Below are 26,974 nucleotides of genomic sequence, written 5' to 3'. Positions count from 1 at the left end.
ATTTTTGAGGTTTTTTTTTTCTCCTCAAAAAATCTTTAGGAAAAGCAGGAAATCAATATTTGGTTTAACTCAAAATGTTAGATGATGCAGACATGGCGCCATCTGCTGTGTAGCAATATAAAAGCAGTGATAAGTGAGGGAACAACTCTCTCCCCCTCTCTGTCTCTGCCTCTCTCTACACACAAACACACACACTCACACTTTACAAATTTGGAGACATATTTGCCTACCGCACTTAATTCTGCCTGTTGCACTGTCCATGCAACAAAATGTCATCTTTTTAAATTGAAAAGTAAAGTTCTGATGAACAACAAAAACCTTTTGCCAAAGTACTAATTTAGTAGACAGCTATGGATAGTCCTCGACTTATGACTGTTTGAAGATACAACGGACCTCCTCAGGGCTACTTACAACCAGATTCAAAGTTCCGATAGCCAAGGTTCTTCCTCTTCACACTTTGAGTGGGTGTTCAGCAACCGGCCCACATTCACAATAATTTGCAATATCTCACAGTCACATTATTATAATTTATGTCTTTTTTTTTTTTTTGGCCAGAAACCAGTGTTTAACTTTTGGTTTCAGCAACAAATGCCCATTGCAGAAAATGGTTTTGTTTAATGCCTGCTACAAAAGAGTAATAAGATCAGTATGTGGTGCCCTGCTTAATTACTTGTAATTGTATGGTTGTAATTCAGGCTTAATTCCTACCATAAATTGAGGACTATCTGCATTTTTCTACAGATTATAATAAACAATTATTTTAAATTTGTGCTATGCAATGGAACAGGCAATGTAGGTATTCACACTTTTGATTGTTATCATTTTTAGAAACTGCATCTGGGGTGATAGAAGCATATCTATCCAATATTAATTTAGTGCATGTATTATTCTGTTCCATCCAGAAATCAATGCAGAGAAATCCTTGACTATTTGTGAAAGTAATCACTGTCACAGAATTCATTTTGTACAGTTAAATGTTGTTATAATGATGTGTGAATATAATCAGGTTAAGTGTTTAGGACTTTATATATAATAACAAGGTATTTAATGACAGAGATTAATGGAGCCAGTTTGGTCTAGTGCAGTGGTTCCCAAACTTTTTCAGTTCACCGTGCCCTTTGTGCTACAAACTCATCCTCAGTACCCCCCACCCAGGGGTGGCATTTAAATTTCTGTGGGCGTGGCCTAATTTGAGAGCTGGCTTGCTGGTCACATGACTGAGTGGACATGGCTTGCTGGTCATGTGACTGGCTGGCGTGGCTTGCTGGTCACATGACCGGATAGGTGTGGTTTGGTGGTCATGTGACTGGGTGGGCGTGGCCAGGTGACTGGCAAACCAAAGTCCTCACTTAATCGCCAGTTGTTTAGCAAGTGTTCTAATTTATGACTGGCCTCCCCAGAGCTACTGGATCCGGTTTTTGGAGTTTTGACAGCCATAAACACACACACACACACACACACTCCCTTCTAACCCTGCTGGAGCAGGTCATTGAACTAGAATCGACAAAGCATCTCTGATTAGATTCTAGTAGTGAATAAAATCTAATCAAAGATGCTTTGCCGATTCTTGTTGATTTGTTTTATTTTTATTTCTTTATTTTATGTTGCTGAATTGCCTTAACATGTGTGTCCCTTCTTGTGCACAACCCAGAAGCTTTTGTTATTCTTTGCAGCAAAAATTACCGACCTCTGGCTTTGCTCTACTTTTCAAATATGCCGACACTGCCGCATTTTAGGTGCCAGCCCCGCAGGTCCACCCCATTGAGCCCACTGCACCGGAAGGACCTGCCCAAGCAAGTCCGAGCAAAGCAGTGCACCAAGTCAATGGGGTGAGCCTGAGAGAGGGAAAGAGAGAGAGAAAAAGAGAAGGAAGAAAGAAAAAGTGAAGGAAGAAAGAGAAAAGGGAAAGAAAGAAAAAGGGACAGATGAAGAAAGAGGCGGGGATGGAAGGAAGGGACAGAAAGAAAAAGAAATAAAGAAGGAGGGAGGGAGGGAGGGGGAAGGGAGGAGAAAGATAATGAGATATCTATTCTGGTCCAGTCACCTGCTCCAGCAGGGTTAGAAAGGAGTGTGTGTGTGTGTGTTCTCCTTGTAATTTACCAGTACATTTTGGTTTTGGCTTCTTCAGAATTGGCACTTTAAAACATTGGGGAAAAGTATTTTTTTAGGGTGGAGATCTGGTCCAACGGATCCTGTTTAAAGCCTCAACAAAATGTGAGAGCTTCCTGATAGTCTTGACCATGTTTCGTCCACAAAACCTTTAATAGAAGCCAAAGATGTTTCAATCTGTTGACAAAGATGTTTCAATGTGGAAAAGGGCCTCAGTCTAAACTAGGCCTCATTTCAATCTGATGCATCAGGTCTCTGTTTCTGTCTCTGTCTCTCTCTTTCTCTCTCTCTCCCACCCTCCCTCCCTCCTTCCCCCCTTCCCAGACTGGCTTTGCTCTACTTTCCCAATGTGCCTGCGGGGCTGGCGCTTCGAACATGGATGGATGGATGGATGGATAGGTAGAGAGAAAGACAGGTAGGTAGGTAGACAGGTAGGTAGACAGGTAGGTAGGTAGGTAGATATATTGGTAGATAGGTAGGCAGGCAGGCAGGCAGACAAGCAGGCAGGAAGACAGACAGACCTTTTGGATAGATGGATGGACAGGTAGGTAGGTAGATAGGTAGATAGATATATTGGTAGGTAGGTAGGTAGGCAGGCAAGCAGCAGGAAGACAGACAGACCTTTTGGATGGATGGATAGGTAGGTAGATAGGTAGATATTGGTAGATAGGTAGGTAGGCAGGAAGACAGACAGACAGACCTTTTGGATGGATGAATGGATGGATAGACAGACAGACAGACAGACAGACAGACAGAATGCAACAGGGGCAGCACTTTGGGAAAGTAAAGCAAAGCCGCCGTCACCGCATTCAAGACGCCGGCTCCGGAGTGGTGCAATAGTCAATGGGGTGAGCCTGCAGTGCTGGCGCCTCAAATGCCCCCCTGCCGCCTTTTAGCACCCCTCTGCCAGCCCCCTTGGGGGTGCTAAGAAGCGGCAGGGAGGCATTCGAGGCGCTGGCACCGCAGGCTCACCCCATTGACTGTTGCACTGGAGAGGTGCAAGGGGCTCAATGGGATGAGCCTGCGGAACCTGTGCGTCGAACGCAGCGGCGGCACATTGCAAAAGTAGAGCAAAGCTGCCTGCCCTGGGCTTTCTCAACCTTGTCCTGCTCCAGGAAGGAGGGAACAGCACCACCCTCTACGACGTGAGTGCCCCAAGAGGGGGGGGGCAGCTTGGGAGGCTGATCCCTGTGAACTTGTCAGGCATGGCAACTACAAAGAGGGGTGAGCTTGGCTGAGCAGGATCCTGGATATTGAGTCACATGACCTCCCAGGTTTTGTGGTTTCCTGTGTTTTCTATGGGGAACAAGTTGCTTTCTCTCTCTCTCCTCCCTCCCTCTCCCATCTCTATCTTTCTCCCTCTATCTTCCTCTCCCTCCTTTTCTCCTTCTCATCTCTCTTTCTATCTCTCTCCCTCTCCTTCTCGCTCTCTCCTCTAACTCTCTCTCTTTCTCTCTCTCTATGCCTCTTCCTCCCTCCTTCTCTTCCACTCCCCACCCACCTTCCCAACTCCCACACCCAGGGAATAACTGTAAGGAAATTTGGCCACGTTCTTTCTGTCTCTGGAAAGATACAAAAATAAACCTTGCATTTCAAAAGGAGTGACAGTCAGGCTGTTACCTCACAGTGTTACGAGGTTGCTGCCTTAGATCACTGCTGAATCCTTGCAAAACTGGGCAAAGACAGAGAGAGGGGAGCAGACAGAGCTGAATTGAGCCGAATCTCTCTCTCTCTCTCTCTCTCTCTGTGTGTCTCTTCTCACTATCTCGGAAAGCGCTGCATGCTCTCCTTGAAGCTCTTCGCTGTCCCCTTTTCTTTCTTTCTTTTGGAAATCTGGGCTGGCTCAAGAACAAGAGGAGGAGGAGGGAGGAGGGAAGCCTCCACCGCGGCTTCCGCTCCTTCCTCAGCTAGCCCGGATTTCCAAAAGGAAGGAAGAAAAAAGGATAGCGAAGAGCCCCAAGTAGAGCACGCAGGACTTTCCAAGAATGTGAGAAGCTTCTTTTCTTTCTTCTTGGCGAGTTTTTGGAAATTCAGGTTGGCTGAGGAATGAGCGCAAGCCGTGGCGGAGGCTTCCTTCCTCCCTCTCCCCGCCTTCCTCTCTCGTGCGCACCCTCCAGGCTCCACCACAGCCGGCTCCATGGCTGTTCATTGCTCTTGCAGCACCTGTGAAGCACACTCAACTTTAGTGCACTTTACTCCATCCCCTCCTCCTCCTCCTGGAGCCCATTACAGTGTGATGCATCGGAGCTGCCGCATTCGAGGCGCCGGCTCCGGAGCGGTGCAACAGTCAATGGGGTGACCCTGCGGTGCCTTGAATGCCCCCCTGCCACCTCTTAGTGCCCCCTGCCAGCCCCCTTGCCTCTTACTGCCCCCCTAAAGTATCCCACCCCCCCAGGGGGTGGTACCGCCCACTTTGGGAACAACTGGTCTAGTGGTTAAAGCAACAGGAAAGAAACCTGGAGACTGTGAGTTCTAGTTCTGCCTTAGGCATGAAAGCCAGCTGAGTGATTTAGGGTCCCTCTCTCCCAGGCCAACTCACCTCACAGGGTGGTTGTTGCAGGAAAAATAGGAGAAAGAAGTAGTATTACATATGTTTCAGTGGTGGGATTCAAATTTTTTTACTACCGATTCTGTGGGCGTGGCAGGGGAAGGTTACTGCAAAATCCCATTCCCTCCCCCCCCCACTAACCTGGTTTCCAGCTCTGTTCTCCTGTGCAGGGCAACAAAAGAAAACCCAGCCAATCATCTGGGACTCAGGAGGCAGAGAATCAATGGGGGTGGGGCCAGTCAGAGGTGGAATTTGCCAGTTCTCCGAACTACTCAAAATTTCCACTACAGGTTCTCCAGAACCTGCTGAATACCACCTCTGGTACTATCAAAAATAGGAGCAGGAAAGAGTACTAGTCATGTTTACCACCTTGAATTATTTATAAAAATAATGAAGGTGCCAGAAAACTAAATATATACATTAATTTATCACACACACACATATAATAAAAATATATTCTCTGAACTTTAATCCAAATGTTGGTTTTATGTTTGGATTAAAATTCAGGAAAGGTCTTTACTGTTGATATTGCGTTGTCTAGTATTGTAAGAGGTGGTAGTATGGGAGGGTTTCTCCTAAAGTCTATCACCATTTCTACAGTTTTGATAGATGATGAGATGGTTCAATAGTGTCATTGATGCTCAGTTCCAGATTGTTTCAGTTACACCACGAGGCAAGTTGTATAACCTCCCGTCTGTATGCAGATTCATCGTCTCGAATGAGACCAATCACTGTTGTATCATCTGCAAACTTCAGTATTTTAACAGATGGATCATTTGAGATGCAGGCATTGGTATATAGGGTATATAGAAACCACTCCCCATACGTCCATATATTTATGATGTGGATTTTAAAAATGTAGTTGGGGTGTGCCAAGGCTCTTCATTTTCCAAATGGATATATTGACGGCTGTGAATATGGAGTGAATAGTTGAAAACATTGGCCTATTTTACTCTGCACCACCAGTAGAGAGCCTGTAAGTCAATGTTTCTTAGTTTCAGCAGCTTTAAGATATTTAAGTCGCTGACACTTAGAAACACTAGACTATCCCATCAATCTTCAGGCCTCTCAGTCTGAAGGCCTGCAAACTGTGCCATTCTATATCCCCATTAATCAATGCCTGTATGTCCCCTGACCTCAGAACTAATTGGTCTTACATAAGCCAAAGAAGACATTGAGTATGCTTTGGTTAATCAGAAAGTACTAGATCTACTGTATCTTTAGTGTATTCTTTAATTTTTGACAGGGATTAGTTGTTGATGTTGTTCAGCTACCTAAATTAGGGGTGTCAAATTCAATTTCATTAAGGGCCACATCAGGGTTGTGTTTGACCTCGGTGGTCTGGGGTAGGCATGGCCAAGGGCATCATTTGTAGGTGCCTGTGGTGGCCCGAGCACTCTGCCAGTGGAAATTGACTCCCGAGCTGTGTTTTTGGCTGTGATGGCCTCCTGCAACCCTCTACCAGTGAAAACGGAGCTCGGGGGGGCCATTGGCAGCCGTTTTCGCTGACAGAGGCACCATGGGCCGGTCCTTCACTGTTTCCATGGCAGCCCACGGGTCAGATCTAAGCACCCTGTGGGCCGGCTCTGGCTCCCAGGCCTTGAGTTTGACACCCCTGGCCTAAATCATATCTGACTCTATGTGACCACATAGTTCACAGCTCTCCAAGCCCTCCTATCCTCCATTGTCTCCTGGAGTTTGCAGAAATTCATGTTCATTGCATCAATGACACTATTGAACCATCTCATCATCTATCATCACTTTATCCTTTTGCCTTCAATCTTTCCCAATATCAGTTTTTTATAGGGCTACAGTTGCCCAAATGAAACCAATCTGGTGAAGCAGCAGGTGAAGAGAGCTTATACTCAAATGTGGTTTATTCTCAGATGTGTGCACCAGATACAGCCATTCCTTGAATAGACTTTGAAAGATTACTAGATTACTATAATGCACTTTAGTTTTCTCAAGATCTCCAGTTGCCTAATTGTAAATAGGCCAGACCTAGTTTAGCATAATTATGCTCAGCTTGTGTACAGGTAGGCCTCAACTTACAACTATTCATTTAGTCACTTCTGAAGTTACAACGGCACTGAAAAAAATGACTTATGACCATTTTTCATATGACCATTGAAGCACCTCCATTTATTTGATCAGAATTTGGACTCTTGGCAACTGGCATGTATTTATGACTGTTGCAGTGTCCTGGGGTCATGTGATCACATTTTGCAACCTTCTGACCAGCAAGGTCAATGGGGAAACCAGGTGCACTTAACCATGTTAATTATCTTAACGACTTCAGTGATTCATTTACTGTGGCAAGATATGTTGTACAATGGTGCAAAATTCACTTAACAACTGTCTTGCTTAGCATTGGAAATTTTGGACTTGTGGTCGTAAGTCCAGAACTACATTGAGTGCCATTAGGTTTTTGGTACTACTCAAAGGACTTATTATAAATCCTGACATAACTCCAGTTTTCGATTTTAAAAGAACTGCCTTCTCCAAGTATGCTGGCTGGGAAACTCTGGGCCTCAAAGTCCCCCACATCTTTAAGTTGTTATAGTTGACAAACGCTGCTTTAGGGAAGGTCTGTTAGTGGATCCTCTGTTCCTGGATTGACTGAGAAATGGCAGTATAAAAGCAAGGTTTCTCTGTAGGTGTGCTGATTTTGTTCTTTTCCCTTTGAAATGAATCTTTGTAAAGTAGGTTGAAGGAAGGTTAGCTGCTGTTGTCCCTGAAGATTATAATTTTCTGCTTTAGCTATTAGGTGACTAGCTGACTGAATAATTTTATGTTGATTTTATAGTTTGAATTTATTGATGTGGTTCTGTAAGCCACCCACAATGGTGGAAAGGATGGCATATAAATGAGTGAAAATGAATGAAAGTTGCATTCTGAATAAGGTAAGAATCCCATTTGTAACCACAACCACTGTTGTTTCTCACTCTCCTGTTGATTGACTTTGCTTCACTGTTTGCTACACTGTTAAACTGAGGGATAATGCAAACATGGGCACATGCTTCTTCAACATATAGATGCTGGATAATGCATCTATTTTGTTGAAGTTTTGAGTGGCTTAATCTCTCTCTCTCTCTCTCTCTCTCTCTCTCTCTCTCTCTCTCTCTCTCTCTCTCTCTGTATGTGTGTGTGTGTGTGGGTAGGTAGGTATATTTGTGTGTGTGTGTATATATATATCTATATCTATACACATTTCTTCAAACTATCTGTTTTGTATTAATGTAATTGATAATCAGAAAGAGCTGTGGTTAGAATGCAGTACCGCAGTTACTTCTGCTGACTGCCACTGCAAGCAGTTTGGCAGTTCAAATCTCACCAGGCTTAAGATTGACTCAGCAGTCCATCCTTTGGAGGTCAGTAAAATAAGGACCCAGATTTTGGAGGGCAATATGCTGACTTTGTAAACCGCTTAGAGAGGATGTAAAGTACTGTGAAGCGGTATACAAGTCTAAGTGCTATTGCTATTGCAATCAAATGGTGTAGAAACCTGAATAGTAACACTTCAGCATGAAAGTGAGAGCCTTATGTTTGAAAATTGTTGAAGAAAAAATGGAAAGTATTAATAAAATTTAGCAAAACAGTAGGCTTGGATAGCACGGATCATTTTCAAACATTTATTCCAGGACCTGGTAACTAGTTTTATTATTTGCATATGTTGTTTAATTTTATACTTATTAAAATATGCATTGAATGTTTTTCTTCAGCCAAAATAGCATATAATTAATACCGACTTTTGGGTGTTACAATAATTAGTGCCTTGGATTACAAAATGTACCTATCAGTAATGAATCTACCGGTATGTACCACACTTATGTTTGGCTGGCCAATTATATTTTGAAAAGCACAGCATGTATTTGTATGATGTAGTTTGGAAATCAAATTAAGTAATACCGTTGTAGGTTTAATAAAGATTAATTCATATAGGAGTAGAACTATTGTATTCAGACAATGCATATACCATTACCATGAACCTAAAGCAATATAATTTATAACTGCAACATAATCCTCTTGAGTCAATGTCAGCATATGGGATGCACCTTCTAATTGCTAATTAGTGAGATACAGGCAATAATATATATGCAAAATAGGTTCCATATTAGATTCTGGCATACATTGAACAGCATGATCATGGTTGGTTATAATTGGGGTTTGGTTTGATTATGCTTATGGAATGCAGATCAAAATGTGCCAGTACATGTCAGTATTGCCCTTATTATTATCAGGGAATGTTGTATTGATCATGGGTATAACTAGAGCCAGAAACCAAACTACATCTTCTCCATCTTACAAAGTGTGTAAGTGTGGGAGTGTGAATGAATGAAGCAAGAGAAACATCCTTCATTAAAGATGGTAAATTAGGATGATAAATGGACAGATCATTGGGTTAAATAAATGGAATATTTTTTTATTTATGAAGGGAAAAAAGTAAGAAAAAGATATAAAAGTGAAAGACCGAGTAGAATAATTTCCCAGCAGAATAAATGAATGAATGCAAAGTGGATGTTTTAAAAAAAAGGATATAGATGGTTCTTGGAATAGAATGATTAATTATACAGTAGCAGGCAATTGTCTAGGTTTATGCTAATAGGAAGTAAGAAAAAAAGATGCTTAATGGTATAATGGACTGAAAGAGACTACATGCCTATTTGCATGTGTTTATGGTATGTTTACAAAAAAAATGAGAATGATTAGCAAAAGATTCCAACACTGACAGGGAACATGACAAGGATTTGCAGTGTCTCTTTGACTATTAAATGTTTGTATTCATAAATATAAAAACAAGGTTTGAGATAAATTTAGCAAGATAGAGTTATTTGTATAGTTTTCTATATGGACAATTCCTTTGTCAAGGGAACTTGAATTATTTCTAGAGAATACTACACATGTTGAATGAGGTCGTGTAGAGCAGTGGTTCCCAAACTTGTGAGCACCAGAAACTGGTTCTGTGGAGAGAGGTTCTCCATGGACCAGAGGGTGTGTGTGTGTGGTTTCATGTGCTGTTTTTATACTGTGGATGGGGCTTTGCTTGTTTGTGCTGCCCGGTTTCTGGCATCCCGCGACCTGGGGATCCCTGGTATAGAGTATCGTACTTAATGTATCAAACAATCATGTTTGACAGAAAAAATGAATGGAGAGAAAAGTGAAGATGGGAAAATACATAATTTTTTTCATGAACAAATGCTGGTAGAACGATGGAGGGTAGGATATGAAATGTTCTAAGGAAGAAGTATGTTGATGTGATTAGGTGGTAAACAGAATGATTAGGAACAAATCAAAGAAATACATGAAAGAAGATTGACTAGAGCAAGACAATAGGAAGTCTGAGAAAATTGTGTTTTGAGTTGGACTAATGTGATCCTCACAAAGGGAGAAACAAGATGGTTAAAGAAAAAGCTCAACTGAGCAGCAGCAAAAAAAGCATTTTCTCTTACATTTTCATGAAACAACACAAGTCTTTAGATCTGGCAAATGAACTAGCAATTAGACAAATTGGTAAAAAGACCACCGGAGACAGAGTACATTTTTATTCTAAAAGTACATTAAATTAAGTTCTCTGATAGATGTGAGGAAATTATACTGTTAAGATGACTTCTATAATGTTGGTTTTAGATTTATTTATTTATTGTTTCTTTGGCAGATACAAGATGGAATATTTTTGTTCAATATTACTAATTTCCATTAGTTTTCTACATTCTGAAGCATTACGTGACAATGGAACTGCATCACATAATGAAACGACAACAGGTAGGGAAAACTTCAATTTTGATGATTTGATATGGTGTTAATCTATATATTTTTCTTTCCAAACTTATTAGACTTTGATTCCCATGTTTTCTAGCAAGCATAAACATTCAGATATGTACTGGAGTTTTTAATGATAATACAGTAAGAAACACAATTTAGTTTATATGTTTGAGTATGCAGTTAGATAATGAACAAAATGCTTTAAACCCAAAGTTACAATTACTATCAATGACTAATTGGTCTCAATAATGAGTATGCTAAATTAGAGTATCTAAAGACCTGGAAATAGTATTTTAATAATGTTTTAGCTATGTTTGAGCCACCCAGTTGTGCCAGTTTATCTTTAATGGAAAGAATGTCTGAGATGTATGATTTAAATTTCATAAAATAGTCTTCATAATTTAGAAAATATTAATTTATAAAGCTCCAGTAAAGAATATGAAAACCTAACCCATGTTAATTTATTCAAGTCATGGTTTGATGAAGATTGTGTTATGGGCAATCTAGGTTAGTTAACATTACAGAGCTTATTTAGCCAATAATGATGATTAGTTCAAAAATTAGTACTTGATTTTTTTTAAAAAAGTTATAAATCTATATTTAAATGGAGAAAAAACAGAAACCATGTTATAATTGGTACGATAGGTCAAATGGTCATGGTTATGAACCTTTCAGCACAATAATCTACTATTTTCTAAAGGGTTAAGTTGCTTCTAGGTCAATTACTTCTAAAGATCTATCATTTCAAAGCATTTCCTCATTTAGTGATTAACTAAATCAGGGGTGTCAAACTTGCGGCATCATGTCATCACATGACATATTGTGAGTTTTCCCCCCTCCGCTAAACCAGGAGTGGCTGTGGCCAGCAAGTGATACATCCAGTCTGCAGGCCGCAAGTTTGACACTCCTGAACTAAATGATTCAGTCCCTAAAATGATCCTAAAAGCAGATTAATCTTTTATAATCCCAGGAGACATTCACATTGATCCTCCAGTCGTAACATAGTAAGGCATTCAGAAAGGATTTGTTTGTGTCTGGGTTACTAAGGGCAAATCCCAACTAGTGGTAAATCCCAACTGCTGTTTATTCATATAGGTCATGCTTGCTTAGATCTTGAAGAATTGGTCTCATTAAAAAAAATTATCCAGCTAATTGCTACTCAGTTATTTTTCTAATTGCAGTTAGTAAACTCTAGGTGTCTACATTTGAAATTGCTTGACTGGCTGGCTCATAATAAGTTTCAGATTAAGGAGTCACCTTGATTTTGAACATCCCATAGTTCTACTACATTTCATGGGGAAAATGTGCACATCATCCAAAAGCAGGCCAATATAACACTGCTTTCAGTTTAAAGTGATGTTTGACTTATTTCTGAATGATGGGCTTTGCATCAAACTGGCAGCCTCTGACTGAATGGAAGCATATGAAGATATGTTTCAGGATGACTCTTGGTGCTAATTCCCAATGAAAAATGAGTGAAGAATTGTTATTGATTTCTTACTCTCCTTTTTAATTTTTACACACTCCATAATCCAAGTTCTAAAACACACTGAATTCCATCCACTCAAATTGCCTTATGAACCTTTCTCAGTTCTCCATTATGCAGATTTGCTCCAAACTCAAGTGAACTTAAGTAACTTTCAGATTACATTTCAATACATTTTGAAGAGGAAAGACTTGCTGTAATTACTCTAAATAGTGGTCTTCAGTAAAAGGCATTGTTATAAAATAAATAGTACTAGTATCCAGCAAATTTAAAAATTTTTAATTTCTAGGAATAACCTTTCAGGCATTTGCAATTTTGGAAAGAATAATGAAAACCTCCTAGCTCATGAACCTGCAATTCTGTATTTTGTAGTCAGTAGACGAAAGTAACTATGGACCAACTGCTCTTAATATCTATAGAGCTAAAATGATTAGCTTTCTATAGCGGGCTAGCTCACAGAATTCTTTGATAAAGATATCATGGCCACTGAAAGAGTCCAATAGAAAAATTAACTCTATTTTTGAGCATCCTAGAACATTCCCAAATCTTTGTTGTCTTTGGAGAGATGTCAGTGGTGTCACTTGACATAGCAGGATTTTCACCCCTTTCCCTAAATCAGAGGTGAGCATGGCCAGCGCATGACACATCCGGCCCATGGCTGGGAGTTTTGACAGCCTTGCCTTACTTCAATAAACTAAGTATATTTCAGTAGAAAGCTCTTTGACTGTTCTGACTGTCCTGGATGGTTTTACTTAGCTTGAAAAAAAGGTATTGAACTCAACTTAGGAAATTATGGCCTCTCAGTTCAATAGCTAAATTCATCAAGATTAGAGCAGCCAACCTAGAATTGAAAGCCAATGAATATGTCCCTGGTTCATAGTTTGGTGGTATAGATGGAAGACCTTTTACCCCAGCAGATTATGTGACAAACATTCTGAGTGTATCACAGCAAAGAACTTCCTCTTTGGCAAGACCTATGCTCTCCCTTCCGTTCTATCTGAAGGGTGATACTTAATCCAAGACTGACTACTTCCTTACCAGCAGGGTAAAATTGAGTCTGTTACTTGTTTTTTATTGTGTTGTTCTTTTGATACAGCTTGACATTTAATATGTAATTGTCCTCTGTTGTCAAATTGTTCTGGCTACTCTACAGAGAAAACTGTCCTTCCTTTACCTGATATGTATTCAGAGGCACTCAAGAGAAGAAGCCAATTTTGTCGATTTGTTAGTATCATTAGAACACCAATGGTTTAGATATTAAACAATTGTATATTACCTTCTGAGTAAAATGGACTTGCTTTGATTGTTGTATGGTTTGGACATATTTTGTTCTTTGTTTTTATCATTGCGTTATTTTATTCTAGTTGGTTTATCTGTGAACTAAGATAGCATGTGCTGCTTTATTAACCATTCATTTAAGTTGCATGCAAGACAATAGGATGATATTTTCACTATCAGCATAGAACTGTTACAAAATTGGAGTATTTTTGTAAACCATCTGCAGTAGCCTAGTTAGTAGCATTTTAAATGGAAAGAACTCTAATCAGTGACTGCTCATAAAAACTTTTTAAAAACGTTATTAGATACAAGATTCAGAGCCTTTATATTTGACTAAAAGTTTCAAACCTTCAATATTTGATAATATTGTATGCTAGGAAGGCAACAGTTAAGCTATTTTTATTCAGTTCCATCCAATGGTGGGATTCCAAATTGTGCGCTACTGGTTTTGTGCATTTCGATTGCGCTGCACTCAAAGATCACTTCCCGCATGCATGCAGCATTCAAAGATCACTGCACATGGAGACAGCACTCAAAGACCGCTTTGCTTGCATGCACAGAACTCAAAGATTGCCCTCAGTGAGGTGAGCTGTTGTTTAGCTCAGCTGAGGCGTGGCAATCCACTCTTCCACACAAATCAGCTTAGCTAAAATCAATGGAATATAGGATGGGAAAGGACAGGGGTGGGTGGTGGGGCCAGTCAAAGGTGGTATTTGCCAGTTCTCCAAACTGGTCAAAATTTCCGCTACTGGTATGCCAGAACTGGTACAAACCGGCTGAATACCATCTCTGGTTGCATCTACAGTAATCATTTTAAAGGTTCTAATTTAATAGTGTTTAATTTGAATACAAAACAGCTGGCATTTTTTATTCTACATACATGCCTGTATATTAGAGTAATTTTTAATAAATGTATTACATATTAGGATTACATATTAGCCTCCAGCAGTGAATCTGTCCTGCCACCCTCTGTGGATGCCCAAAAGTACATAAGCCCAACATATCTCTTTGTACAAGAAGGGGAGGCGAAGTCAAGAGTGGAATCAGTCTGGAGTCATTACATTCCAGAAACAGTTCAAATCCAGCCCCTCTTGAATTCTGTTCTCTTATCTAGAGGCAATTTAGTGCTGACTGTTAGCGGATTAGCTCTTGTGTGTAAGCATGTGCAGTAAATCAGCTTAATTGGAACATAAGACATGATCCCGATTCTTCACACCTGACTGACACCAACACATAATATTGTCAAAAAAATAAAATTCACAAGAGAAGAAGAAAACAGCAACATATTAACATAAACTTGAAATTAATTAATATGAAACATATTAACATAAACTTGAAATTGAAACATATTAACATAAACTTGAAATTCTAGAACTAGAAAACCTTGAATTACGCCGTCTTCGGTCTGACTTAAGCATGGTATACAAAATCATACATTGCAATGTCCTACCTGTCAATGAATACTTCAGCTTCAACCATAACAACACAAGAGCACACAATAGATACAAACTCAAAGTAAACCGCACCAAACTTGATTGCAGGAAATACGACTTCAGCAATAGAGTGGTCAATGTCTGGAATACTCTACCCGACTCTGTAGTTTCTTCCCCAAACCCCAAAAACTTTAACCTTAGACTGTCTACTATTGACCTCACCCCTTTCCTAAGAGGTCTGTAGGGCGTGCATAAAGCGCACCAACGTGCCTACCGTCCCTGTCCTATTGTTTCTCCTATTCTTTTATTTTTCTTATATGTAACCATTTCATGTATTCACAACTATGTATACATTTATACTTATTATCTTGTAAACAATTGGCAAATCAAATAAATAAATAAATAAATAAATATTAGCCTACTTGGATATCCTATCAGCAAAGGAAACAATGCCAAATTAGAAATGCATTCAAAAACAACTCACACTTACAAATTCTTCCATACCAAAATAGCAATCTGACATCTCACAAGAGAAGCTGAGTAAGAACATTATTCAGACAAATACAAACTCACTACAGCAACTCAGAACACCAGAAAAAGGAAACAATCCAACAAAATGGAAACCTATGCAATTTTTTCAAAAAATGCCTGACCACTCAATCTACTGCAGCACAACCAACACAACATATAGAAAAGATAATACTATCATGCATCAAAAGCTTCTTGTAAATAACAGATGATTACAACCACACAACATCACCATTGCACCCAACTATTGTACACTGCCCAAAGCCCCATTCTGAGGTGAATGGGCTGGTTGGCCCCCATGAGAGCCCTCCCCCAACCTGTATTAACAACTGCTAACCTCCCACCTTGGAACATCTATATTTTTGAAAATTTATGTTATTTTATAATTTTAAAAAAAATATCTTAAATTATTCTTTTTCTAATGCTTTATTTTATTTTATTATATTGTACACCTTCCAGAGCCCCTGTCTGAGGGAGATGGGTAGTTAAGAAATATGAAATATAAATAAAGTAAAAAAGAAGCAGACTACACATCCTCTCCAGCAGCCAGATAAGAAGAGATGAATACCAGACAAACCTCTTATCTATCTGAAAACACTAGTATAATCAAGAAACTATTAAGGAAAAAAATCACACCCAACCAAAATTGGCAGGGCAAATTACTGTAAACAAACAGGGAATACATCCTGTTCTCACCTACATGATGGTATTACCTAGTTGGGTAATGAAATGTCTGCAAATAAGCAAACAAGCTCAGAGAATACCAAGAACTCCATGGCACAGAAAGGTGCTACCAAATAATTTAATTATGTGAACTTTTTAAAATTTGTGCCTAATTTTTTATTATTTCTTTTTTAAAAAGCCTTAGTGTTCCAAATGACAGTGATGAAATATAGAAAGATTTGAGCAATTTCATTGAATTTCAATCTTTCAGTGACTCCCAAGCTTATGACTAGAATGGAATATTCATACATAAGAACATTCCAGTTTCTCTCAACTTCATGCCCTGTTTATGTTGATGATTCCTGAATTTGCTAGTACCTTGAGGAATTGATGTTTTCGGTTCATTACTTCCAAAACTACAAAACCAAATTCATATTTTCTCCCTCCTTGGGTGGATTGTACGCCACTGATTTATGGAAGCACAAGCTATTTATTATGGAAGATAGCTTTCTTCCAGAAGGACTATAATAATTCATTAGGTTTCTCTGTGCCAAACCTAAAACTTCGTAGAGGAAAAAGTTCACTTTCCTCAAAAGGTGACTTCTAGGTATGCTGTAAGAAGCAGCTTGGTGTAGTGATTAGGACATCAGGCCAGAACCTGGAGATCATGAGTTTAACTTGCCTTAAGCACAAAGCAAGCTGGGTGTCCTTGGGCCACTCACTCTCTCTCAGCTCCTAGGCAATAGACAATGGCAAACCACTTCTGAAAAACCTTGACCAAAACTGCAGTTGCCAGGAGTCAACAATTGACTCAAAGAGACAAAAAAAAATGTTGGGACTACAATTGGAGGAGTATGTCCTGCTTTTCAATAAAGCTATTGCTGATAAGTTTGCTCTGCTTCATCTGGTAAAGAAAATTATTTTTTAACAAAACTGGAATTTCTTAGAAAAAGGGAACAATAACTTGGCCTCTTTGTATGATTTCTCAGGTAAGTCCCAAGATCTATCAACGACAAGCTTCCTCTTGCTTCTAATGTTGTTTCATCTCCCAACTAGGTCCTTTACATTTGATTTCTCTTAGGCTCCTTGCATTCAGAACATTATTCAATATATTAATTAAAATATTTGAGCTTGGTCATAATGTTAATTACTCTAGGGACTTTGGACTAAAGCTATATAATGTCTTCTACATCAGATGTAAATGGTGTAGCAGATGTCCCTGTAATGTTTAATAAGAACATATATTACGTTTTATTTATGGCTCAATCAGTTTTATTTGTGTTATTTTAAATTTCTTCCTTTGTCCTATTTATATAATATTAAGGAATGTAATTTAAGTTTTAGATACAGGTAGTCCTCGACCTATTATCACAATTGAGCACAAAATTTCTGTTGTTAAGTGAGACATTTGTTAAGTGAGTTTTACCCCATCTTGTGACCTTTCTTGGCACAGTTGTTAAGTGAATCACTGCAGTTGATAAGTTAGTAACCTGGTTGTTAAGTGAATCTGGCTTCTCCATTGGCTTTCCTTTTTCAGAAGGTCACAAAAGGCGATCACATGACCTTGACACCCAGCAACAGTCATAAATATGAACCAGTTTCCAAGTATCCAGATTTTGATCCCATGATCATGGGGATGCTGCAAAAGTCACAATTTTGAAAAAAACAGTTGTAAGTCACATTTTTCAGTGCTATTGTAACTTTGAACAGCCACTAAACAAATTGCCATAAGTTTAGGACTATCTGTATTGGGACCCATGAACACATACTGTATATAATATATGTAATTTCAGTTCTGAAAAGCAACTACCAAGTGTAGGAAAATGTACAATAGTGCAGTGGTCGCCAACTGGTGGGCTGTGGCCCAGTGGTGGGCCATGAGAAAATTTTGGTGGGCCGCAGAGAAATCTCACCTCCAGAACATCCCCCCCAAATTAATCCAGGCTGCGCAGAAACACAAGGCTGCACAGCTGACATGGCCATGGGAACCCTCCCTGCCCACTCACTCCTTACCCGGCAAACTTGCCTGCTAAATTGCTATTTTTCCTTTTTCTGACCATCATCTGTTCTGCTGTGCCGGGGGGGTTAGATTAGCTAGAAAGCAGGAAATCTTTGGATTTCTTGCTTTCTAGCTAGTCTTTAGATCTTCATCTCTGCTTTTAAGCACAGCCAAATCTCCCTTAGGACTTAAGGTTCTATTATTCAGTACAGACTCATAGCAAGCAAAATTGAGAGACTGAGCTAGCCGATGGCAGTTAGATAGATCACTGAATGATTTGGTGAGCAACTCAATCTGCCTGCCTGCCTTGCCTGATTTTGGGTAAAAGTTGCTCATTTTTTAAAATAAAAAATTCAATATTTACATACATGGCGTGTTGTGAGTTAATTTCGTGAGTTTGCTTGCTAGCAAATTTTATGAGTTTGCTTGCAAGCAAATTTTATGTGACAGACTGAGCTAGCCAATGGCAGATAGATAGATTTCTGAATGAATCTGTAATTCTGTGAGCAACTCAATCTGCCTGCCTGCTTTGCCTGATTTTGGGTAAAAGTTGCTCTTTTTTATAAAAAAAAATCAATATTTATATAAAATATTTATAATATTTACATACAAGCCATGCCCAGCCAGTCACATGAGCACCAAGCCATACTCACAAATTAGGCCATGCCCACAGAACAGGTTAGTGGTCCCTGAGATTTTTCATTTCATTGACTGATATTGAAAAAGAAGCTGACTAAATCTAGCCGAGGTTACTAAAGAAGTTCTTGATGACTCTCAATTTCCACTTTACTGAATGCTAAAGAAGACATTCAGCAAACAAATACATAGCTAAAAAACATCCATGTACATATGTTCTGCTAATTACAGGCATGTTGTCCTGATCAGAAATATTGAATGAGGAAAGAAGGGGGCATATCTTTATTGGCAGAACAAGGAGATTCCAAATTGGTGGAATGTAGAGGAAATGGGGACAATGTAGATGGATCCTTTTGCAGAAGAAGACTAATTATTCTGAGGAACAATTGCATAACTCCCATTCTGACACATGGTAGTTTTTGAATTAGAATCACTCCCAGCTATGCTTCCAGTGAAATTATATGTAACTGTTGATTATAGTTGTTTAAAGTCAGTGAGGAAAATGAGAACGCTACACTTCTTAGAGATATTTGAGTCTGTTTTTCTCTGCAGGCTAAGGTTGAACCTGACTTGAAAATTTATCATATGTGGCTTGAAATATTAGATCAAATTTTGAAATATATTATCTTGGTAAAATAATTTTATTTACCTAAATTTTTAAAGAATAAAGGAGGTGATACGGACATTCACCTTAAATTAATTTTTTTAAAAAATTATCTACATGTTTTAACTGTAGTTATTTGAGCTGTAAGGACCAAGAAGACCCTTTACAAATATAAGCTGATATTTTGGCATTCCCTTCTGAGCCTTGTCGCAATATGAACAACTAGAATATGGAGTGATTTATCTTCTCCAGTCTATTGAAATAAACACTCGGCTGAGTTCAGTGACGGTTTTATATCTCAGTGGTAGGAAATTTGGTAAATCCAAGGGCATATGATTAATTAAACAGGAAGTGTTGGAGACTGCTCTAAGCACCATTTAGACTCCAGTCGTAGCTCTTACCAATTGTTAATTTGGTAGGAAACTTGAGTTATCCAGTGGAAAATCTCACAAAAGCTGCTTTGCAAGCATTTTGATTTGCATAGAGATGGCAGCTGAAGGAGGTCGGTGAACAGTAGGTTAAATTGGTTCACTACACCTTTTCTATCTGGCCACAGGGCTCTTTATTTCTTTAAATGCCAGAGAGAAAAGCTTCACCTGGCATCTGGGACCTTTCTTTTCTTTTAGCTTTGGTTAGGAGCTAATGGCAAGTATTAATATGGTGCCTCCTATCATGCTATGCCTGCCTTATCTCTATGCTTGCTAGCTTCCGGTAAGGTCAGGGATTGTGCTGGGAGAAGTTAAGGGATCCATGCAGGGGTGGGATTCAACTGTTGTTACAACCAGTTTGATGAGAGTGCGTTTTGTGCGTGTGTGGAGCATCATCATCAACTGTGCTGTCTGGACAGCTAACAAGCGCTGCGTGCGGATGCACAGCATTTGAAAATCCTCTTCTTTCCTGCTTTTTCAAGCTCAGCTGTGCTGTGCAAAGCAGCTGAGGTTGAAAAAGCGGGAAATAAAGGACAGCCAAGAGCCTGGACAGGTGGGTGGGCCAAATGGACGACCAGAAGGTTGTCGCTGTGAACCGGTTCGGTGTTAGCTGCTCTACAGAGCTACCGGTTCTATAGAACCGGGCTGAACCAGTATCATCCCACCCCTGGATCTATGCTAGAAGCAAAGAGAGAGAGGCAAACAATGGAAACGAGGTAGAATTTCCTTCCTTGTTCCTTGCTTCTCTAGCTACAGCAGGAGCAAACACCATCTTCCCTCATGTTGGCCTCATTTGGAAGGACTGTTGGGAACAGGTAGAATTTTCTGAGTTTGGTTCTGAGTTCAGTTCCTAGGGGCAAGACAAGAAATAATGAGCGGAAGATCATTAAAGAGTGATCCAACCTAGAACTAAGGAGAAATTTCCTGACAGTGAGAACAATTAATCAGTGCAATGACTTACCTCCAGAAGTTGTGTGTGCTGTATCATTGGAGGTTTTCAAAAAGAAATTACAGCTGTTTTTCCAGAATAGTATGGGGTCTCCCACTTGATCAGGGGTTGGACTAGAAGACCTCCAAGGTCCCTTCCAACCCTATTATTCTATGATCTATGTTCTGTTTCTTTCCTTCTTGGACACAGGAGAAAGGCATAACACCAGGGGTAAGTGGAAAACCCTAAAACAGCTATAATGGGAGGACATACCAGTCACAAAATGGTCACAAAAGTAACTACAAATAACTTTTTAAAATGGTAGCCAAATTTGAACCAAACATTTCCAAACTACTCATACTTAGAAGACCCCAAAAATCATATGTCTAAAGTTTGGGAAACTAACTATGGCATAATAATTATTTCAGGAGCAGTAAAATATTAAGAACAGGAATAATGCAATGTTCAATTACTGTTTGATTGGATTTATAAAGCTACTTCTGGAAATGCTTTAACATCAACATATTGATAGAGTTATCTGTTTGCTATTCTGGTTTATCTTTCTGTAACTAACAAAATAGTAGTTGGTAAAGAACTGATGTAGATTTTTTTCCGTTGCTGCTACCTGATTTCCAGTTTGGGATGCTTGCTTATTCATTGACCTGCTGCAGGAACGATACATTTTTTACTCCTGCTGGATTAGGAATATAGAATATTAATCTTAAAACCCATGTAGTATTTCATGGAAATGAAACCTAAAGTTAAAAACATTAAATGTAATATTTTGTTGTGCAACCTAAACTCAGAATATATTCCTACATAAAGCATTGTTTTGTGTGACTTCAATTTTCTGCTATCTGTTTTTCTTTCAGCTTCAGTTTCTATTGTGCAGATATACCCAAGAGTTCATGCTATCTAAGAGGATAATTTGGTTGTATATTTCTGTTCTTTGCTTGATTTTGTCTCTGTTACACTCGGTTATATAGTTTGCACTTTTATTTCAATTCATATCTTGCTTCTTTTTATTTGATCGAAGTCATGCAAAATAATTCTTAAATTTGATGGATCCCAATTCAGCTGGGCTGAATGTAGTATACCTTTTGTCAGAGTTGCTTTGTTACTATTCTTGTCTTTTGTATCTTGGTGAGGGATGAAGACTGAAAATTGTAATTTTGAGAACACCATTTCCTTATGTTGTATTACCTTTAAAACAGGAAGTCTATAAAGTGTACTGTCATTTAAAGCCTAGTAGGCGTGGGGAAATTTATGAATACAAAGTTTGCATGCAATTGGCAGATAATATTTATTTTTCAAATTTACACTTAGCATATTTTTAGTGAAATAATGCTGTGGCTGAGAGGTTGAATTATAATTCCTACTCTACAAACACAAAATCCCTACTCTATAAACATTTTTATGGGTTTTTTTTTTCAGTGCTGCTCAAAAAATGGTCAGAGGTATTTTATTTCATCATTTTCATTGAGCAAGATGTTCTTTGTTGTTAGTAAAATCCTTATTAAATAATGTCAATTTTCATACAGATTTCTTTCTAGTATATAATTTGCAATGGCTTATGTAATTTGACATAATGAGGAAAATCACTGAGTAAAGACATTCACCACAGTAAACATTATTTAAGAAAGTTTCATCTCCCCCCACTGTGAATTTAGTGATTACTGACAAAATTACAGCCAAAATAAGAGCTCTGAGAGCAAGAGAGTTATTATGCTCAGGAAAAACCTGACAATGCACAAAAACTTTTTTTTCAACTTCATATTTAAGCCGAATTCCTCTAATAAGCATTATTTGTGGGATTGCTTAGGAGAAAGATAAATAAAGGTTAAAACAAATTATTTTCTTCTGTACTTAAATATTTAGGTTGGGTTAAAAGTCCTGACATACTTTGACATGAAGAGTATCTTCTGAGTTTTACTATATTTTGAAAACATACATGTTATTGTTGTGACAAATATGTGTTATTAGTATATACTGTTTTTTATTCCTTTTGCCATAGCTCATTTTTGCTTTCTTCTTCTTGAGTTGCTGTTAATATCATAAGGGATCATTTGAAATATTGAACCGCTTAAATGTTACACTACAGTCTACTTTTGTGTCATATCTACTTTTGCTATCCTTTGTAGAAAAGAAGACAAATATACCATGATTTAGTATGATACTAGAAAGAAATATTAATTCCCATTTAATTTTTTAAAATAATTTGCGGGTTGTGAGTCAACTGATTATTAATAATTTTAATAAAATTGACATTTTATGGGCACTTGATTGAATATGTGGCTCTTTATTTCATTCATTCAGAAACAGGGCACAGGGAATTATTGTTGTGTTCTTTTTATCCTCTAGTTAGTAGTTCTTCTATTTCCTCAACTTCCTCAGCTTGGCCTGCAATAAATAAAAACATATATTACATTTGGTTGTTCAGATTTTACATGTATTCCAATAAAAGTAGAGTTGGAGTGACATCTGCCATCATACAGGTTGTCCTCAACTTACAACAGTTCATTTAGTGACCGTTCAACGTTACAGTGGTGTGGAAAAAAGTGACTTAAAACCATATTTCATACTTTACTACTTAAAGCCATTGCAGCAACCCCATGGTCACGTAATCAAAATTTAGATGCTTGGCAACTGACTCATATTTATGACGGTTGTAGTTTCCCGGGGTCAGGCAATCTCCTTTTGTGATCTTCTGACAAGCAAAGTCAATGGGGAAGTCAGATTCACTTACTAATTTCACAACAGCAGTGATTCACATAACAACCACGGCAAGAAAGGTTGTAAAATGGGACAAAATTTACTTAACAACTGTCTCGTTTAGTAACAGGAATTTTGGACCCAATTGTGGCTATAAGTCAAGGACTACCAACATATACAGTACATATAAGTTCTAATGAGAAACAAAGATCCAAAATCTTTCTGTGCTTTAACTGGTTTCTTTAAAATATTTAAAATAATCTTCATCATAATAAATTTTCTTTATATCTGGTAGCGACAGAAGAATATTACTTACAAAATGCTGTGTATGTTTCTGCTTCACTAATTCTCTATTTGTTATCAATTGGTGATTTAGCACCAGCTCATATTTCTTTTTTTTAATTTTTAGATCCTCCAAGAGAAAATGGTCAGCCATCACATTTACTGACTTCAGTGCTGATCCTGATTTTAGTGTTCATAATTTTAATTATTTTAGCTGGCTATTTCTTTAGGTATGTATGAATCAGACTCTTGATATGGAACTAGTTGTTTCTTGTTACCATGTGATCTCATAAGGAAATGAAAGTTGCACAATGCAGCTGTGCTGTCTAGTTTCCCACATTAATCAGTGTTGTGGAGGGAGGATGTTACACACCGTTTCTGTGCATCAACTACAATATAACATAACTGGGGAAAAAATGATTAGAAGAACCTTTTCCAGAATTACTTGGTTTGTGAGCCACAATATAGAATATTTTTTGTAACTTATTTAGTCTCACGAGACCTATTCTGTGGTCTTCTAAATGCTTCTTATATTTATTAAGGTTCCGAAGACACAGGAAAGCGGTTGTAAATTCCACTGATAAAAAAATGCCAAATGGAATCTTAGAAGAGCAAGGTAATTATTTCTTTATTTAATTGTATATAAATATGTACTTCTTTTTATAATGTAATGTTGAAAGGGGAAACAAATAGATTTCACAGGATTCAGTTGTTAGTGTATTTGAGAACTGTTCCTTTTTAGAGAAGATTTGTTCACATATTGTGTTCACATATTTTTGTTCACATATTAATGTTTCCATTTACAGTATATTACAATTTGGTTCAGAAAGATCTTTTTTGAAACATTGCATTGCATTAAGTTATAATGTCAGGAGTTCCATTTAAATATGTGTTAGATGTAGAACTAATTTTATATGTAAATTTTCATGGAATCAATTTTGAACTGCATGAATAATTATTTTAAATAAGTAACTAAATGACAAACATGATAAACACAACTGTAAAAAATATGAATTAACATGTAAAGGAGGAAGGTCAAAAGAAATTTGAGTTAGTTTCTGTACGTGCTGAACACCCACATAACTTCATCATGTAAACAATACAATACAATAACACATACATTTCTTGCATTAACAGTTTCAGTAGTTTAAGACATTCCTTTTGTAAATCCAAAATAAGAAAACATTCCAAATCATTCTTCTGATTTATTATTTGTATGCACTCTTTAGTTATTGAGACATTAGCTGGTTTCAGATGTAAATCTATTATAGAATTCTTTTCTACATCAGAATCCATTTTTCAGAAAAAAAAGTATTTGAAAAGACTGTAAAGCTAGTAATTCTTGTGAAGTTTTCCATTTATGTTTAGCTGTACAGATGTGGTCTTAATTTTAAGTCTTTGTTTTAAATGTGCAATGGAAGTAAAATATACATTGCTTTTTGGCTATGCATATATTACAGCCAGCTGGATTATTGCAATGCACGCTATGTAGGACTACCCTTGAAAAGTATCTGGAAGCTTTAACTACTACAGAATGAAGCCGTGTAAGTCATATTGGGTGCCCAATGAAGGGTACACCCTTGCTCCATGAACTACACTGGGTGCTAGTTTGCTTCCAGGTATAGTTCAAGGTGTTGATCATTACCTGGCATAGGCACCAGGATACCTATAGAACTTACTTCACTGCATCAAATCAGCCCATCCCACTCAATCAAACATGGGGGGTACTGCAGACACATCAGTCAAAGAATTTTGGCTAGTTGGATCTGGGAAGAGAGCCTTCTCTGGCATTACCACTGCATTATAGAACATCTGCCCCCAGAGGTGAGGCCATGCCATATCCTTCTGGCCTTCTGCAAAGGAGTCAAAACTTGGCTCCATGGCTTTGCCGGGGGAGGTACAGAAGACCATGCATCCATGTGGCTGACTGGCCCCATGAGAGCCCCCCGTCTGTATTATCTAATGCTGTGGCCATCTTGGATCTTTTTTTACCTGTTTGAAATTTTATAATGTCATAATCTTATAATTAAAAATAATCTTAAATTAATTTTAACATTTTAATGTTAATTTTATATGTTGCCTATAGGTTGATTAGACTGGACACAATCCAGAGTCCTTCTCTGAGAGAGGTGGGTGGTTTAGAAATATTAAATATAAATACATAAACACATACTGTGTGCTTTCATCTCCTTTTCACAGAACAGCAGAGGGTGATGCTTCTCAGGCAGTCTCCTTCTGGCCCAAAGAAGTATTTTCCTATTCCAGTAGAGCTCCTGGAAGAAGAAATCCGGATAAGAGCAGCTGATGATGGGAAGTTATTTCGGGAAGAGTTTAATGTAAGTTGCCCTTATTTTGTTACTTCATTTTGGTCTTCTTAAATGAAAGATTGCAAATAAAGTGAATGAATTTTTAAGGGAACAATAAAAATTGCTTTTGTATTTATAAGGTTTCATGCTTTGGGGTTGTTCAGATTTTGTATGGTCCTATGCTGTGTAAACTCTTATTAATACTATTATTATTAACAAAATCAGAGTTTAAAGGGGTCTCTGCCTTTTTTTTGGAAATGAGATTTCCAATCCTATATCTTGCTGCTATTCAGCTAAGTCAGGGTGTCAAACTTGCGTCGTCATGGCATTGTCATGTGTTGTATTGGGACTTTTTTCCCCTTCGCTAAACCAGGCACGGGCGTGGCCAGCACATGACACATACGGCCCATAGGCCGTGAGTTAAGTGGCAAATTCATTAACATTTTCCATGTTTTACATTATCATGAGTAATAATCTATATTATTACTATCCGTAATAATATCTGATGCCTGACACCCAGAAACTCTTACATCTTACAGAATCCTTATGTTTTAGTTTTGGGAATTAGAATTATGTAAACTTCATAACGATTCCAAAACATTTAAAACCAGGTGACAAAGCAAAGCAATACTAAAATAATATTGAAATATGACTGCTTCTTCCTTGATGTGTTATTTGGACCCAAACATTCTGGTTTTAAAACCATGGTTTAAATTTTAAACCTAATCTTTGTGGTTTATTTCAGTAAAACAGGGATGTTAGCTCTTATGTGGTTAGTCTCTCCTGTATGTTGCTTCTTTCATAATTACAGATCCTTCTTCTTTCCAGAATTATAAACTCTGCCTTTTAAAAGCCATCCAGTTTTTTATGCTGTGGCAGAATATTTGATAACTACCATCCCTAGCCAGAGAGGCCAACAGCAAGCAATTGTAGGATCAAAAACATCTGGAAGGCAATAGTACTTTTGCTTTCTTCTAGGATTTTTTTTAAAGAAAAACATGGTTAGTAAGTACTTTTTAAAGACACCTAATTGTTGTGGCTTCGGGTTTGGATTCTGCTCCTGTGGCAGATATGAGTTCAAGTGAGGAAGACATGGCAGAAAAATATGAACCGGCATTGCTGAGTGATTGGAATAGTAACCAGGATGAGGAGATGGAGGTAACAAGGGATGACAGACCTGAAATATTAGAGTGGTCAGAACCTTCGACCTCCTCTGGTGCTTTATCTAATCAGCAGCCGGGAATGGATGACAGGGAAGGAAGGAGGGAGTT

At 38.2% G+C, this 26,974-nt stretch overlaps 1 protein-coding gene and 1 long non-coding RNA gene across 4 annotated transcripts in view; one reads left to right on the top strand and one right to left on the bottom strand.

Annotated features, from left to right (window-relative positions):
- Positions 1-26,974, top strand: part of PTPRE (protein tyrosine phosphatase receptor type E) — a 132,419-nt gene that overhangs the window by 72,684 nt on the left and 32,761 nt on the right. For all 3 annotated transcript variants that reach the window (XM_026670692.2, XM_026670694.2, XM_026670693.2), the window contains 4 exons: positions 10,314-10,420; positions 23,525-23,627; positions 23,940-24,013; positions 25,597-25,733. In XM_026670692.2, the coding sequence (XP_026526477.1) occupies positions 10,314-10,420; positions 23,525-23,627; positions 23,940-24,013; positions 25,597-25,733 (421 nt within the window). The remainder of the gene's footprint in view (positions 1-10,313; positions 10,421-23,524; positions 23,628-23,939; positions 24,014-25,596; positions 25,734-26,974) is intronic.
- On the bottom strand, positions 22,687-25,672 carry LOC148130855 (uncharacterized). Its single transcript, XR_015749377.1, has 2 exons — positions 25,571-25,672; positions 22,687-22,803 (listed from the first exon to the last, which is right to left on the bottom strand). It is a non-coding gene; the product is annotated as an uncharacterized LOC148130855 (long non-coding RNA).

Source organism: Notechis scutatus, chromosome 4 (assembly GCF_049901735.1).
Source record: "Notechis scutatus isolate UNSWTSFEM ecotype Mainland chromosome 4, rNotScu1.2, whole genome shotgun sequence".
NCBI classification, from domain to species: Eukaryota; Metazoa; Chordata; class Lepidosauria; order Squamata; family Elapidae; genus Notechis; species Notechis scutatus.
This window is presented reverse-complemented; position numbering and strand designations above follow the sequence as displayed.